The following is a 13,753-nucleotide window of genomic DNA, read 5'->3' as shown; positions in this document are numbered from 1 at the left end:
CTGTGATTTGAAATGCAGTGTTTACTTTTTTGGGCATGTATTTTAAGTGAAGAGAGTTAATTGACCCTTCCCTACCAATCACATGCCACATTCACCTAAGACTAAATCAAGTTTGGAAGGATTTCATTCCAGTTAAGCTCCTGAAAGATCAGTCGTGCGTTAAGCTGACAGCTGAAAGGCAGAATGTTGTACAAGCTTATGAAAAACTTTTTTTGACACTAGATTCTGGAGCAATTCTGAACATTAGAAATATTTTTGAGAATGTCTTCTCAGGTTTTTAAACCTGAAAAAAAAATCAGATTTTTAATCAGAAAAGGAAGATTTTGAAAGTGTTATTGAATGATGCATTGCAGTCTTTCAGGTCTTTTTCACTCAACTGCTGCATTCCTCACTGGGGAAAAAAACCTCAAAACTTTTTTTTCCCTATTAACTACTAATATATTCTATGTCAGCTATGCTCTATTTTCCTTTCTAAGATTTTTTCTCTATCTAGTTTTCTGTCAGACCAGAGACTCAGTAAATTAACTTTGGCTGATATCTATAGTCGCAGAATAATTTCATCATTTCCTACTACAATCTTTACATGAAAGACTGCAGTATCCTTTCTACTATCAATTTAACTTTCCAGCTTCTTTAAGCCAGTCAGTGCCTGAAGATATGAGCCACACCTGTAGAAAATTACTTGCTCAGCAGCACTGAAATTTAGCCTTGTTGACTTCAAGAAGCATGAGATTTAATTTTGTGTTTCCTTTGTATTCACTAAATGTAGTTGTGTTCAGTGTGGCTGCTTTGAATAAAATGTAGGAGAAATCTAAGTCTCTTAGATTTTTATAATTTCCTAAAGAATTACTGAATTTGAACTAGCTGAATTCATACCATATTTGCAAATAAAAACATTGTCAAAATAAAATTGTAGTTATCCAGAGGATATGTATTTCTGACCATTTTGGAGAGCTCTCAATAGTTCTTAAATACATCTTAGATCTATGCATTCTAGCCTTGATTTAGGAAAGCCTTTTTCAGTTTTTTAAATATATTAAGATATTTTGTGCAGGTGTCAGTGGCTGCAGTTCAGATTATTGTAATCTCACATTTCTCAGTTTGTGGTTTCAAATGTGTGGTCCTGGGTCAGACTTCCTCTCTCTCTCTTCTTTCTTTTTCTTTATTTCTTAGTGTGTGTCCACGTTTGTTCTTCTTTTCAGTTGGCATCAACCATCACCACCCAGACGCTGCAACTGGATTTAGTACTTACAGATACTCTGTTCAGCTTTTATGAACCAGAATATTGTTCACTGTGCTAAAAACAAAAGGGCAGCAGGGGAAACAAAAGTAGGAAAATCAGTGACAGTGTTAGGCATAAAAAAAAATCAGTTTATCTTTCCAACATTTATTACTAATGGATTGCTTACTGTTTTAGTACAATTCATGTCACGAATATCAATATTTATGTTTGAAAAGTCAGAAAGTGCATCCTGTTAAAAAAAAAAAAAAAGATTTAGAATTGTTATTCTCTACAAGCTTTTGCTTATAAAGGAATACTTTGAATATCTGAAAACTTTGAATGTGTGACACTGTCGGAAATGTGTGTTACTTACATCTGATTTTTGAGAATATTCAGAGATTGCTGTATCTTACACCCAACTTTTCATGACACAACTGAGAAGAATGAGATTGCTTTTTTTAAGTTTTGGCAGCCTAAAAATTACATCTGATCATGCCCTCAGGAGAAAATGATGAGACACATTTTTACAGTAAAAAGGTAGAACCTTTAAAAAGTCTATGTGATACAAGAAGAGTTAGGAACTGTTGACAGTAATCAACTCAAGTGATTTAGTATGTCATTCCCAAATATTGCTCTATATGTAAGGTACTATGGTTATATTTATGAGGAATGTGTTTGCATCATAATTCCAGTTCTGCTTAGTTATTTGCATGGGAACTGTTTATTTTCTGTATGAGCAATTCCATTGGCCATCCTAGAGAAGCTGTGAGACCTTTTTCTTCTGCAAGATGCAGAAGGAGCAATTCATGGTTGACTTTTGCTCTTGGAAAATTAATGTTTGCTTGACATTGTTGATAGATTCTTCATTTTAAGGAAATTTGCTATATTTTCCATGATGCTTTTTAAAAGTTTGCTTCGGGACACTTTGACAAGAGTCTTTTTTCTTTTTATTATTTTTGGTGCTTTAGCAATAGATAAGAGAGAAGATAATAATGTTATTGAGCATCTTCACAGTCATTGCCAAGGAGAAAAACTTTCTCTTTCTCCCTTCCTCTGGAAGTACTGAGAAGGATAGGACTGGAATGCCATCTCCAACCCTAGAAGTGGGTGGACCCATTGGATATGTGGTGATACTAAAAGGGTACATCATTCTGTGTCAGTCACAAAAACCCTTGCCAGGCAAACAAGTGTGATGTGTTCAGAGCTGTCCCCTTGGAGAGCTCTTGAAAGATCGTAGAGACAGATAGCATTGTCATCTGTTTTGCAAGAATGTGTGTTTCTGCAAAAACCCATCTTTTCTCTGCTTTTCTCATTAGATTAATCAATTCCATGAGTATACATGATTAAAAAACATACATAAGGCCTAAATTGGGCTAATGTAGTGTCATAACAAGATATTAACTCTAGTAAGGATTGCTATATTGAATTTTTGCTCCCACATTTTAAGTTCTTCATCATGATCCCTGGCCTCAGTTAGAAAAGCCAGGTGAACCCAACAATATGTTTTTCGAAATTATTCTGTGTAAATCTGAGACTGAAAACAATGAAAGTACTACAGCAACCTGGGAAAAAAACATGTTTCTTACCTTCTGAAAAAAATCAAGCCTAGCAGAAAACCTCACCTGTTCTTCATTGTATGTATTTAGAAACATTTCAGTGTTTCTCCATCAGCTATGCAAAGAACTCATTGACATTCTCACCATTTATAGTTTGATCTGTAGCCACATTTTCAGTCAGTGAAGCTAGCATCTAGCAAAAATGTGCTGCAATTAACAAAAAAAAAGTGAGTTATTTGAATATGTAAAAGAAATTGTTGCACATATTCAGTTGCTCTTTAGTGATCTTTATTTTCAGTGTGTGACAGAAATTAATTTGGGGGTATGTATCACAATTCCTTATAGCTGTCTGATTTATGCATATGTTGCCTTGCCAATGCAGCATCAAGCTGTTAAGAGGGTTTCTTTGGTCAGTATTTCATTTTCATAAAGGCTAACAGTATCTTCTGTTAGCCCATTAGCAGGATTACTAACTTGAAACACACATGGTAATAAATCTTCTCCAATTATCAAGTTGTAAGAAGCAGCTTACTGGTAATTTTGAAGTGTATTAGCTCACTCCCTGACGTGAGAATCCATCCTTCTTTGTAAATAGAGCAGAGATTGCCTAAAGCTGGGCCCACCTGCAGAGGGAGAGGTTGTTCAAGTGAAGTGGCCTGATGGAAAGCTGTATGGCGCAAAGTATCTGGGAACAAACACAGCTCACATGTATCAGGTGAGTGTCTATATTTATTACCTGACACCTATTTTTGAGATGTCTTTATTGTTTATTCAGTTCTAGCATTGGAGTGACAGACCACAACTTCAAACTGGTAGGAAGCAGGAGTATGGAATGAATTGTGACTGCTAATGCCTTTAAACTAATACATAATGCTTTCTGAAACATAAACTAGTACTGTGTATTTCTTCCAAGCTGTTTTGTCTGATCTTATGAAATAAAAAAAATGGTTATTTAATAGAACTCAGTCGGTAGTCTTCCTTTTGTAAGGTGAACAGTTCAAAAAAAATAACTATTTCTCTAAATATTCTAAGTTATTTACTTAATATCTCCAAATCAGTTATTTATTTGTTTGATTTCAGGAAATTACATTATTAATCAGATAAAATCTATTATTAGTCTATAACCACAATGCGCCCCAGGCATTTGTGGACAGGTGGAAGGAAAGACAGTAGAAAGAAGAGTGAAAACATCTCTACCTCCGTTTGTGCATGATACTTCTGAATGAATTATCACATAATATTAGGAGCATTTTATCTTTGGCTAAGGCAAAATGCAACTGTAGCTTTAAAAGCTTTTTAAGGCTAAAAAGCCAACTTTTGATTTCAGAGATGCAATAACTGTTTTTGTTTTCTTTGTGCTTGCCTTTGAGAAAAAATCAGTCAGCAGCTTTGAGTACCCAAGTGAATGGTAGAAGCTGCAATAAAACAATCACGATAATAATAGTACTTCTGAAAGAATGAGAATCTAGGTACATTTCTTTTATATATATATATAAAATCATTTTCACTTACGTAACTCTTTTCATCTGAAGGCTTCACATTACCGTACAAAAATTGCAAATTTGCTATTATACCTGTAGATAAATTAAGGCACAGGGAGGCTAAATGATATGCTGCATTGACCTTCTCAGTTTGCCAGTGATTTGCAATCAGACTCAGGCCCTCAAATGCCTGATCCCTTGAGTTAGTCTCTCAATTTTAGCCCTTTGCTTTATATTTAGAAGATGCATTATTTTGTGAAAAAGTTTTTTTATATAAAATACAAAGATTATTGTTCTATAGTAACAATAGTCTTCTAATCATTTAATCTTCTAAACAATTGGTCTTCTAAGGAATACTCTGAAATCAGATTAATGTGGTTGTTTAAAACTGAAATAGTAAAATATATTTTTTTGTCTTATTTCTGACCTCTTTGACAACACGATGAAAACAGTATAATTAATAGAAAACAGACTAGCATAAGGACATTAGTAAGGTTTGCAGTTCCTCAGCATAGCAATTATAGTATTATTAAGTTTGGAAAAGACCATTAAGATCATCAAATCATCAATCCATCACCACCTTGCCTACAAAACCATGTCCCTAGATGTTATGTCTACACATTTCATGAACACCTCCAGGAACACTTCCGTGAGCAGCCTCTTCCAGTGTGCAGCCACACCTTCTGAGAAGGTTTTCCTGATGTTCAACCTTAACTTCTCCTGGTGCAACTGTCATCCTTTTGCTGTTACCTGGGAGAAGAGGCTGATCCCCACCTCACCATAACCTTCTTTCAGGTAGTTGTACTGAAAGATAAGGTCTCCCCTGAGCCTCCTGTCCTCCAGTCCCAGTTCACTCAGCCACTCTTCATAAGGTCTGTGCTTCAGACCCCTCACCAGCTTTGTTCTCCTTCACACTCCAGGGCCTCAATGTCTTTCTTTTAGTGAGGGGCCCAAAACTGAATGCAGAACTTGAGATGTGACATCTTCCCTGCCAGCTTATCTCATGGCACGTGGAGACAGCCTGTTCCTGTGCATTTGTGGTAGAATCATAGAGTAAAATCGTAAAATCATTATAGTTGGAAGGGATCTTTAAAGGTCATCTAGTCCAACTCCCCTGCAATGAACAGGGACATGCACAAGTAGACGATGTTGTCCAGGGCCTGATCCAGCCTTCCCTTGAAAGTCTCCAGGAACAGGGAATCTTGGTGAAGCCACGCTGGTTCTCATATATCATCTCCCTATCTGAAGGATCTGCTTCATGATCTTTCTTGGCACAGAGGCGAGACTGACAGGTCAGTAGTTCCTGAGGTTGTCCTTTTTACCCTTATTAAAAAGGACTGTGATGCTGCCTTTCTTCCGGTCACCAAAGACTTCATTTGATTTCACTTGATGACTTTTCAAATATCATTGAGAGGAGCTTGGCATTTTGATTTCCTTCTTGAGGTAAGTCCAGTTTTCCTGGACCTCTTTGCCCTTCAGGACTGACTCTGAAGCAATTGTTAACAATCAGTGTCCTAAACAGTCTAAAGTCTGCCCTCCAAAGTCCAAGGTAGCAGTCTTACTGACCCTACTCCTGACTTCATCAGGAATATAGAGCTCCATCCGTGATCAAAGTGCCCAAGACAGCTTCCATCCACCCCATCTCCCACCAGTCCTTCTCTATTCACGAGCAGTGGGTCTGGCAGGAGGCTTCCCCTTAAGGCCCTCTTTACCAACTGTTTCAGTAATTTACCTTCCACACACACCAGGAAACTCCTAGCTTGCTTCCATTGTACTGTATTGTATTTCCAGCAAATGTCAGGGTAAATTGAAATTCCCCTTGAGAACAAGGGCTAGCAATTGTGTGACTTCTGTCAGCTGCTTGTAAAACACTTCATCTGTCTTGTCATCCTGGTTGGGTGTTCTGCATCAAACTCCCACCAGGATGTCAGCCTCATTGGCCTTCCATCTGATCCTTACCCATAAGGACTTGACCTTATCAATCCCAGTATTGTGCTTCACAACACTGAAATGCTTCCTAACATGTAGAACTGCTCTGCTGACCCTCCTTCCTTGCCTGTCCCTCCTGAAGAGCTTGTAGCCCTCCATTGCAGCACTCCAGTCATGAAAATGATCCCACTGTGCTTTGGTGGTGGTGACTAAATTTTCCTTTTGCACAGTGGCTTCTAACTCTTCCTGTTTGTTGCCCATGCTGTGTGCCTTCATGAAGATGCACTTCAGCTGGGCTATAGGTCTCACCTTCAACCGTGGCATGCCACCACTAGGCTCATCTCTAAGAAGCCTACTTTTATTTGTTTTCCCCTATTGATCTTACTCTTTTGTGTTCTTTTATATGGTTCCACAAAAGGAGAGACTGAAAAGGAATTGTCATCTGATACAAGTCTGTTCTGTTTGGAAAATTCTGTGAATTGTTCTTATGTTCATGAGACATTTGCACAGAATGTGACAATGCTAGTGCATGCTGGAGCAGTGACAAAATATACCAGAATTTGTGTCATCTAGTTTAACATTTGTCACCCAGGTACCCCACACAATCACCAAGCAGAGTTATACTTGCAAATGAAGTAGGTATTCATTTCAATTGAAATTGTTAATGAGCTCTACCTGTGTGATGTCATTTTTAGTATAGGTATGATCGTTTTCAGTGTTTATTTTAAATTTTCATTTGAGATGATTATTCACCCTATCATTTTTTACAGTGTCCACTGATCCTTTAATCTTTGTTGTCCTTATAAAAGAAAATCTCATGGAGGGAATAACATGGTACAGAGGCACAGTACAGCTGCAGAAGTACAAATAAAATAAATTACTGGATAAAACAGATGATTAATGATGTAGTATATGCAGTCTGGAATAAATTGGAGTTATTAGAGACAATGGTTTAGTATTTTGTATGAATCACAAAACAACTGGAGTCTTAGAGAAGCGCTTATGTTTACCTTTAACATTATGGCAAATACATTTCCAGTGCATTTCCATGCTGAATTACAGCTGAAAACCTTCCAGTTACAAAGGTTGAACATATTTCTCACAGCAGATTTGCTAGACCCTGTGGTATGAAGCAGTCACCTCCCAGTTTACCCCACTATTAAAACCAAAAGTCTTTGCCCATTAGTTTCCTCGCTGCATGGAACCAAGAGTTGATTTCCTGCCTGTTTCTATTACTGGTGATGCATAACAAGCATTGCCACAGCTATGGAGTCACACAACTATGACATGCGTGTTCAGTAAGGAGCAGGAGTACCAGAAAGTCTGATCACAAATAATGGTGAAAAACAATAAAATGCCCGTTGTTTCTTTAAACAAGCCTAAGCTAGAGGGACTTATAGGAACTACTACTCTCTGACTTGGCCTATAGGGTTAGTAACAGGAACAAAGAGGCAAGGATGACTTCTGTGATTTCTTTACACGTCTGTGCTCTGTGGTGTTCTCTTTGGATTTTAAATGCATTCTGGATACGTGTGTCCCTTTTAAGCTGCCTTTAAAGAGATCTTGCTTTTAAAGAAGTTAATAGTTCACAGACCTATGGATATACTGTATTGGATTTTTCAGCTGTTCAAATTAGTCTGACGCTTTCAGTCAAGGCAAGATTTAATTTGAACCTACAAAACCTACTCCATCTACAACTTCAAATAGGTGATTTTTCAGATTTATCTATGATAATACTTTAATAAGTTAATGTTTTTATATGTATGCATTTGGGCTTATTCTTCCAGTATAAGTCTGTTGTCATTCAAGTGGTATCATTAAATGGAATTGGACTTCTTTTAAGTTCTTGCCAAACTTTTAAGTACAGTTTCTGTAGGAGCTAAAACTGCAGTCCTAGATAATAGCTGAAAGTCACAATTGTTAGATGAAGTATGAAAAAAAAATCAGCAGCTACTGAAAAGGCATAAATGCTTCAAAGCTTCAGCATTTTAACATTCCCCACACCTAGTTACATTTCCTTTCTCATTTTCTGCTAACGGGGTTCATGTTGGATTAAATCTAAACCTAAGCATGATAAAGCTTTTCATCTTCTGAACAGAGCATTTTAAAGAAATTCCATCAGATTCAATAAAATTCTGTTAACTGCTATTTCCCCAGTTGTCACTCATACTTAGTTTCTTTTGACATCGTCTTCCTCAACCTTGAAGCACAGGATGTTAAAATTAAATTTATTTATTAGAAGCAAGAAAAAAAAAGAGGTAAATTAAAATGACATGAAGACATCTTAATACATCAGTCATCAGTCTACAGAATTATTTCATATATGTTGTTATTGCTTTGCATTCCTAATAAACTTTATTCTGTTGTGTATGTGTCAGTGTTGATTTTTAAGTCCCTTTGCTTAGACTTTTTTTTTGTGTGTGTGTGTGTGCTACAAAGATTCTAGGAGATAACATTGTTTTTCTGTTTTATCTTAATTTCACTAAAATAGCAAAATATTTACATTCATATCTTCTCTGTTTGCAGATGCATTTTTATTCAGACATCCCAAGAAACTTCTCAGAGTTAAATCATGATTATTTTTTAAATACCTTTTTTTTCAATTAGGTTGAGTTTGAGGATGGTTCTCAAATAGTAATGAAGAGAGAAGAGATCTATACTCTAGATGAAGAGCTTCCTAAGAGAGTAAAAGCACGTTTTGTGAGTATTTTATAATAACTTCATGGTATTTATATGCTAAAAATGCTATCCCTGGCTATATTTTAACTTTCATTTTAAGTTGTACAAATTTGGCACAGCAATTAGCACAAGTGCACATTTGCCATGAGAAGGGTTTGTTGTATTTCCAGTGCAGGCAAATGATGTTGCCAGACTTAATTCTTGTCTCCTAAAGGGGTCATTTTGTAGCGTATCTGTCAGATCATGAGAAATATTTGAAATTTTAAAACAGATAAATATTATGTACTTTCAGAAAACATAATACACATTTTCATATAAAATGTGTATGCTTATTAAAAAAACTTACCAAATTCTCAGAGCTTTGTGACTTTAAATGCATTCAGTTTAATAAAAATGTCATTAACCTGTCATAAGAAACAGAAACCTGATTTGTCAAAACTCATTAATATCACTGGCAGAACTGAAGCATTTTACTGGTCTCGGTTTAAAACCAAAGCCTTGTATTTTTCCAGTTTATTGCAGTTCAGACTACATCCAGTGGTTAAGTATATATCCAGTCAAAAAAGAGCTGAGGCTCTTAAGGAGCAGAAGTTTGAAAAGGGCAAGTTCTGCCATACAGATATTGGAGGGAGCAGATCTGTTCTTGTCACTAATGCTAGATGTTTGTGCAGTTCAATTCAATAATAATTCTACTTAGAAATGCATTGTGCTCATCTCAAGTCTATGTTCTAATTTAGTGTTCTTTGTTCAAAGCTGTGCCTTGCAAGTTTCATCTTTCTTAATCTAACACCAAAGCATAAAGATGCTAAATTCTTCTCATAAATGAGAAGAAATAATAATTCAGTATTGTGGGGAAAAATATATATATATCTTCTCTTGTAGAATAATGAAGCTTTGAAAGGAAGAGTAGTGCACAGTGTACTTTTTGTTGCTGCAAGGAGATGGGCTCATACACAAGACCTGCTCACACATCTGTTATGAGACATTAATTTGATTCTTGAGAGCTAGGTGTGTGGCGTGGTAGGGAAATAATGTGTAGAGTGGATTCTTCAGGCATATATCAGCTTAGATAAGTCTGGTGGACTAACAGCGTTATGTGTAAGTATATGTAAATATACTTACAAATATGTGTACATATATGTACCTATATATAAGTATAGGTATATGTGAGTAAATCTGACTTCCCTTTTTTATGCTTCTTGTCTACGTGCACTTGCCATCAGTGTTTCCTTTAAGTCAGTCCGCAACAGCTATATATTGCATGGATGCTGTACAATTTAGAGCTGTGTCAAAGGCAAAGATTGTCATAGTGAGTGAATGGGGCGGGAAGGTCACGGATGGAAAAGGGACTGAGAAATCTGAGGCTGTCAGTGAGTGTCCACTGCAGGATGCCTGTGTTTTACTGAAGGAATAGAATGAGATTAGGACAGCTCTTTCTTGTCAGAGGTTCAGTAATAAAATATTCCAGACTGAGACAATTTTTGGCTATTTATTTGTCAGAAGTGTATACATCTTTCAGTGCTCTAATTATCTAGGGTTAAGAAAGATGTCTTCAAAAACTTTAAATAAACTGTCTGGAAATAGCCAGCGTATTCTTCAATGTTTTTTTTTTTTTTCCACATTATATTCAGAAAGCAATTTGCTACTATTTATTTATTTGTTTGTTTGTTTATGGAGAACACTTGTATAAAGCTTTTATAATTAACTGCATATCCTGTAGAATTAAAAATTTGCATTTCAGTAAAAATATCATTATGAACACAACTGAGTTAATACTCTTTTTAAAATACTATTTTTGTATTTAAGTACTTTATTTTTGCATTTGACACTGTTCAGTTTGTATGGAAGTTAGATATAGGTTAAAAACACTGAATTTGGTCAGCTACAATATCCAGTCTGTACACAGGCCTTTCCATGATTCCCTGCTGTTCTCTCAGATTCTATAAAAAATTGATTTGGTCCTCAGGGTATGCTTAACACTTTCCACACGTCCTCATGCCAAATAAAGATGTTTCCTCTACTTGAAATGTATGACACCAATTTCTTCTAACCAGAGCTTTTCCTGATTGTGGAAATTTTACCATGACTCCAGTAATAGAAGTTGGTCCAGAACTCTCAGCTGCTGCTCTTTCCCAAATGGATTGCTGTTTTCCATCCTCTTTCTTTGTTACAGTTGATTGTTCAAGTTTGCTAAGAAACAACTGGTGATTCCAGCTCTTAGCAAATCAACCAGTGTACATGTTTGTTAACAGAAGTCCTTGAGGTACTTTGCACTTAAAACATGTCTGAATGAAACACAGTGGTGGATAATACTTGATATTGCTAGAAGTGAACTTACCCAATAGTTGTTATACTTCAGTGTTGCTGTTTTGCACCCTGAACAAGCGTGATTTTCTGAGTTCTGGATAAAACCAAATGTAGCCAGTATTAGTCACAATTCTAAAGAACTCTGAAGATCTAGAAAATTAATTTATGTATGTGAAAAATGTGGGAAAGTAAAAATTGTACTTAAAATGAGTATTTAAATTATATATTTAATAATTATACGTTTTTCTAAAAACTCTGTTGTAACTGAATCATCAGTCATGTCATGATGATCTACTGGAATGTACATCTATTTCCATGTAACTTCTCTAAAATATATCAGAACATGGTAGCATGTTCCAACTCTTACGTGCATTTATGTCTGTTTTTAGTCTACAGCCTCTGACATGAGATTTGAAGACACATTTTATGGAGCAGACATTATCCTGGGAGAAAAGAAGAGACAGAGAATACTGAGTTCCCGTTTTAAGAATGAATATGTGGATGATCCAGGATACCGCACCTTCTTAAAAAGCTCATTCCAGAAGAAGTGCCAGAAGGGACAATAAAAGTAATGAAGAGACAAAGACAGACAGAAAGACACATGCACACTGTGTTAGACTGGTTATAGCTGACTAAAATGTCATGCAGCATTAGCTACAATCGGTTTTGACTTGGTTTTACAGTGAGCCAGTCCATACATAAGCCTCGTCAGCTGACGTACTTGAGTTAACTACTTCTTCAGTTAATGTATTAAAGATTTCGTAATACTTTATATTATGAAACTAGGAAGGGAAACCAAGTGAGAGTAAAACAGATTACACAGCAATAGACTGAAGAAAATTTTTGCTTGAAGTTAGGGGTAAAATTTTCTTTGAGTAATAGAAGATTCACAGTCAGAAGAGGAGATGCTTAAATAAACAGAGACAATTGCAGTGGCTCATTTTTTTGCAGATAGGGAAGGACATTAGGTTTAATAATAGCAGTTTTTATAAAACATTTTTGAAGCAAATACAAATATGTACGAGATTAAGATGAACAAAATCTGTACTTTGTATAGTGCTCTTCATTTTTATGTCACTACTGCTCTCAGTAGGGTTTCATGTGAACTCGACTGTTGACTTAAATGTTTTTGGCTTTTCAGAAAGGTATCTTCAGCACAGTAATGATGTTTTGTACATTTAAAGAGGCAGATTTCTGCAGTTATTTTTGAATATGTTTTTCATAAGATCTATAAAAATAGCTATTTGTAAAATACGATTTTCTTTCATTATGTATATGAAAAATTAGAGTTTAAATATATATGCTTAACAGGCTAGTTTTGAATGAATATAAGATGGTCTTCCTTTTGAAATAATGGTCTATCATTGTAATAATATTTTAAACAAATATATAAATAAATAATTTCGTTTTGTCTCTTGATGTGACTATCAATTCCAGTGCCTCTAGTACCTTAAAGAAGGACAAGCTTCACTACCTGCAGTAGACATGTAGTTTCCTGAGCACAACACAAATACATGACTTAGTATTCAAACAGTAACTCGATAAATACCTAAATTCTTTCTGTTTAAGTCTTTGTGTTTCTCTTCACTCTTTGGGATCTTGATCTTCTCTTCACTCTTTGTGTTTCTCTTCACTCAATGGGATCTTGATCTTTTTGCATGTTCCACAGAAAACAGCATGTCTGAATGCGTCTCCTGCCTCTTTGTTAAAAACACTTTGGTTTGTGAAAGCAGAAGCCTTATCAAAATTACATCAGCAGGCCCATCAGCAGGATTTCTTGACTTCCTGCTGTGGGGAAAAAAAGCTCTCAAAATAAAATTTGTGTCTGATCACTGCTGTTTCTTGGGCTCTGCTTCCAATGAAAAAACAAAAAAGCCAGCCCTGGGTATATGAACCCAAGGAATTTTTCATGAAAAACCCATTCCCTTACTTGCTGAGGTGCACAAAACTTGTCTTGCTGGTGCCTTTGCATGTTTTTGTTTTTTATTTATTTTGAGTGGACTGTGAAATTTTTTCATCTACTGTGTGACATCTCAATTAACAATTTGATTTTTCTGTGTTACGTTAACTATCTTCTATTGTATGATGAAATCATTCAGAATCCCTTTAGTCTTAGAAATTGCTTAGCTATGACAATTGTATTTCTTATTGACATATTTCTGTAGAGGTAGTGGGATTCAGTGAGTGCTGTCTGACATATTTCAGAATATCAGAGCTTTTTCCAGAGTTTTAAAAGAAAAATAACTAATGATACAGTACCAAAATGCAAGACTGACACCATCATGATACAAATACTGCTGATGGCTGACAAGTTATTATATGTAATAGAAACATCAGTAATAATTTGTTGGTATTAAGTTCCATAACACTGTGCAAGGATACAAGTCCATCCTGAAGGCTCAAAAAATATTACATTATTAGCCAGCTAAGTACATCTACACTTTGTAAATAAATAAATGAGTCTATGAGGTAGTACAGATGCTAAATGTCCAATGAATGTTATTTGACTGCATCTCATCACCTGTTAGTCAAAACTCAATAAATTTCTTCATCCACAAAAGGGATGTAGAACTCTTCAA

At 35.7% G+C, this 13,753-nt stretch overlaps 1 protein-coding gene across 1 annotated transcript in view; it reads left to right on the top strand.

Annotated features, from left to right (window-relative positions):
* KDM4C (lysine demethylase 4C) overlaps positions 1-12,546 on the top strand; it is a 263,542-nt gene extending 250,996 nt beyond the window's left edge. Inside the window, exons 19-21 of the mRNA XM_065744185.1 lie at positions 3,374-3,493; positions 8,796-8,888; positions 11,564-12,546. Coding sequence (XP_065600257.1) covers positions 3,374-3,493; positions 8,796-8,888; positions 11,564-11,740 — 390 coding nt within the window. The 3' untranslated portion in view covers positions 11,741-12,546. The remainder of the gene's footprint in view (positions 1-3,373; positions 3,494-8,795; positions 8,889-11,563) is intronic.
* The last annotated feature ends 1,207 nt before the right edge of the window (positions 12,547-13,753 follow it).

Source organism: Cyrtonyx montezumae, unplaced genomic scaffold (genome assembly GCF_038088225.1).
Source record: "Cyrtonyx montezumae isolate F1298 unplaced genomic scaffold, pur_monq_1.0 scaffold_30, whole genome shotgun sequence".
In the NCBI taxonomy this organism is placed as follows: Eukaryota; Metazoa; Chordata; class Aves; order Galliformes; family Odontophoridae; genus Cyrtonyx; species Cyrtonyx montezumae.
The sequence above is the reverse complement of the archived record's forward strand: the minus strand, read 5'-3'. Positions and strand labels throughout refer to the sequence as shown.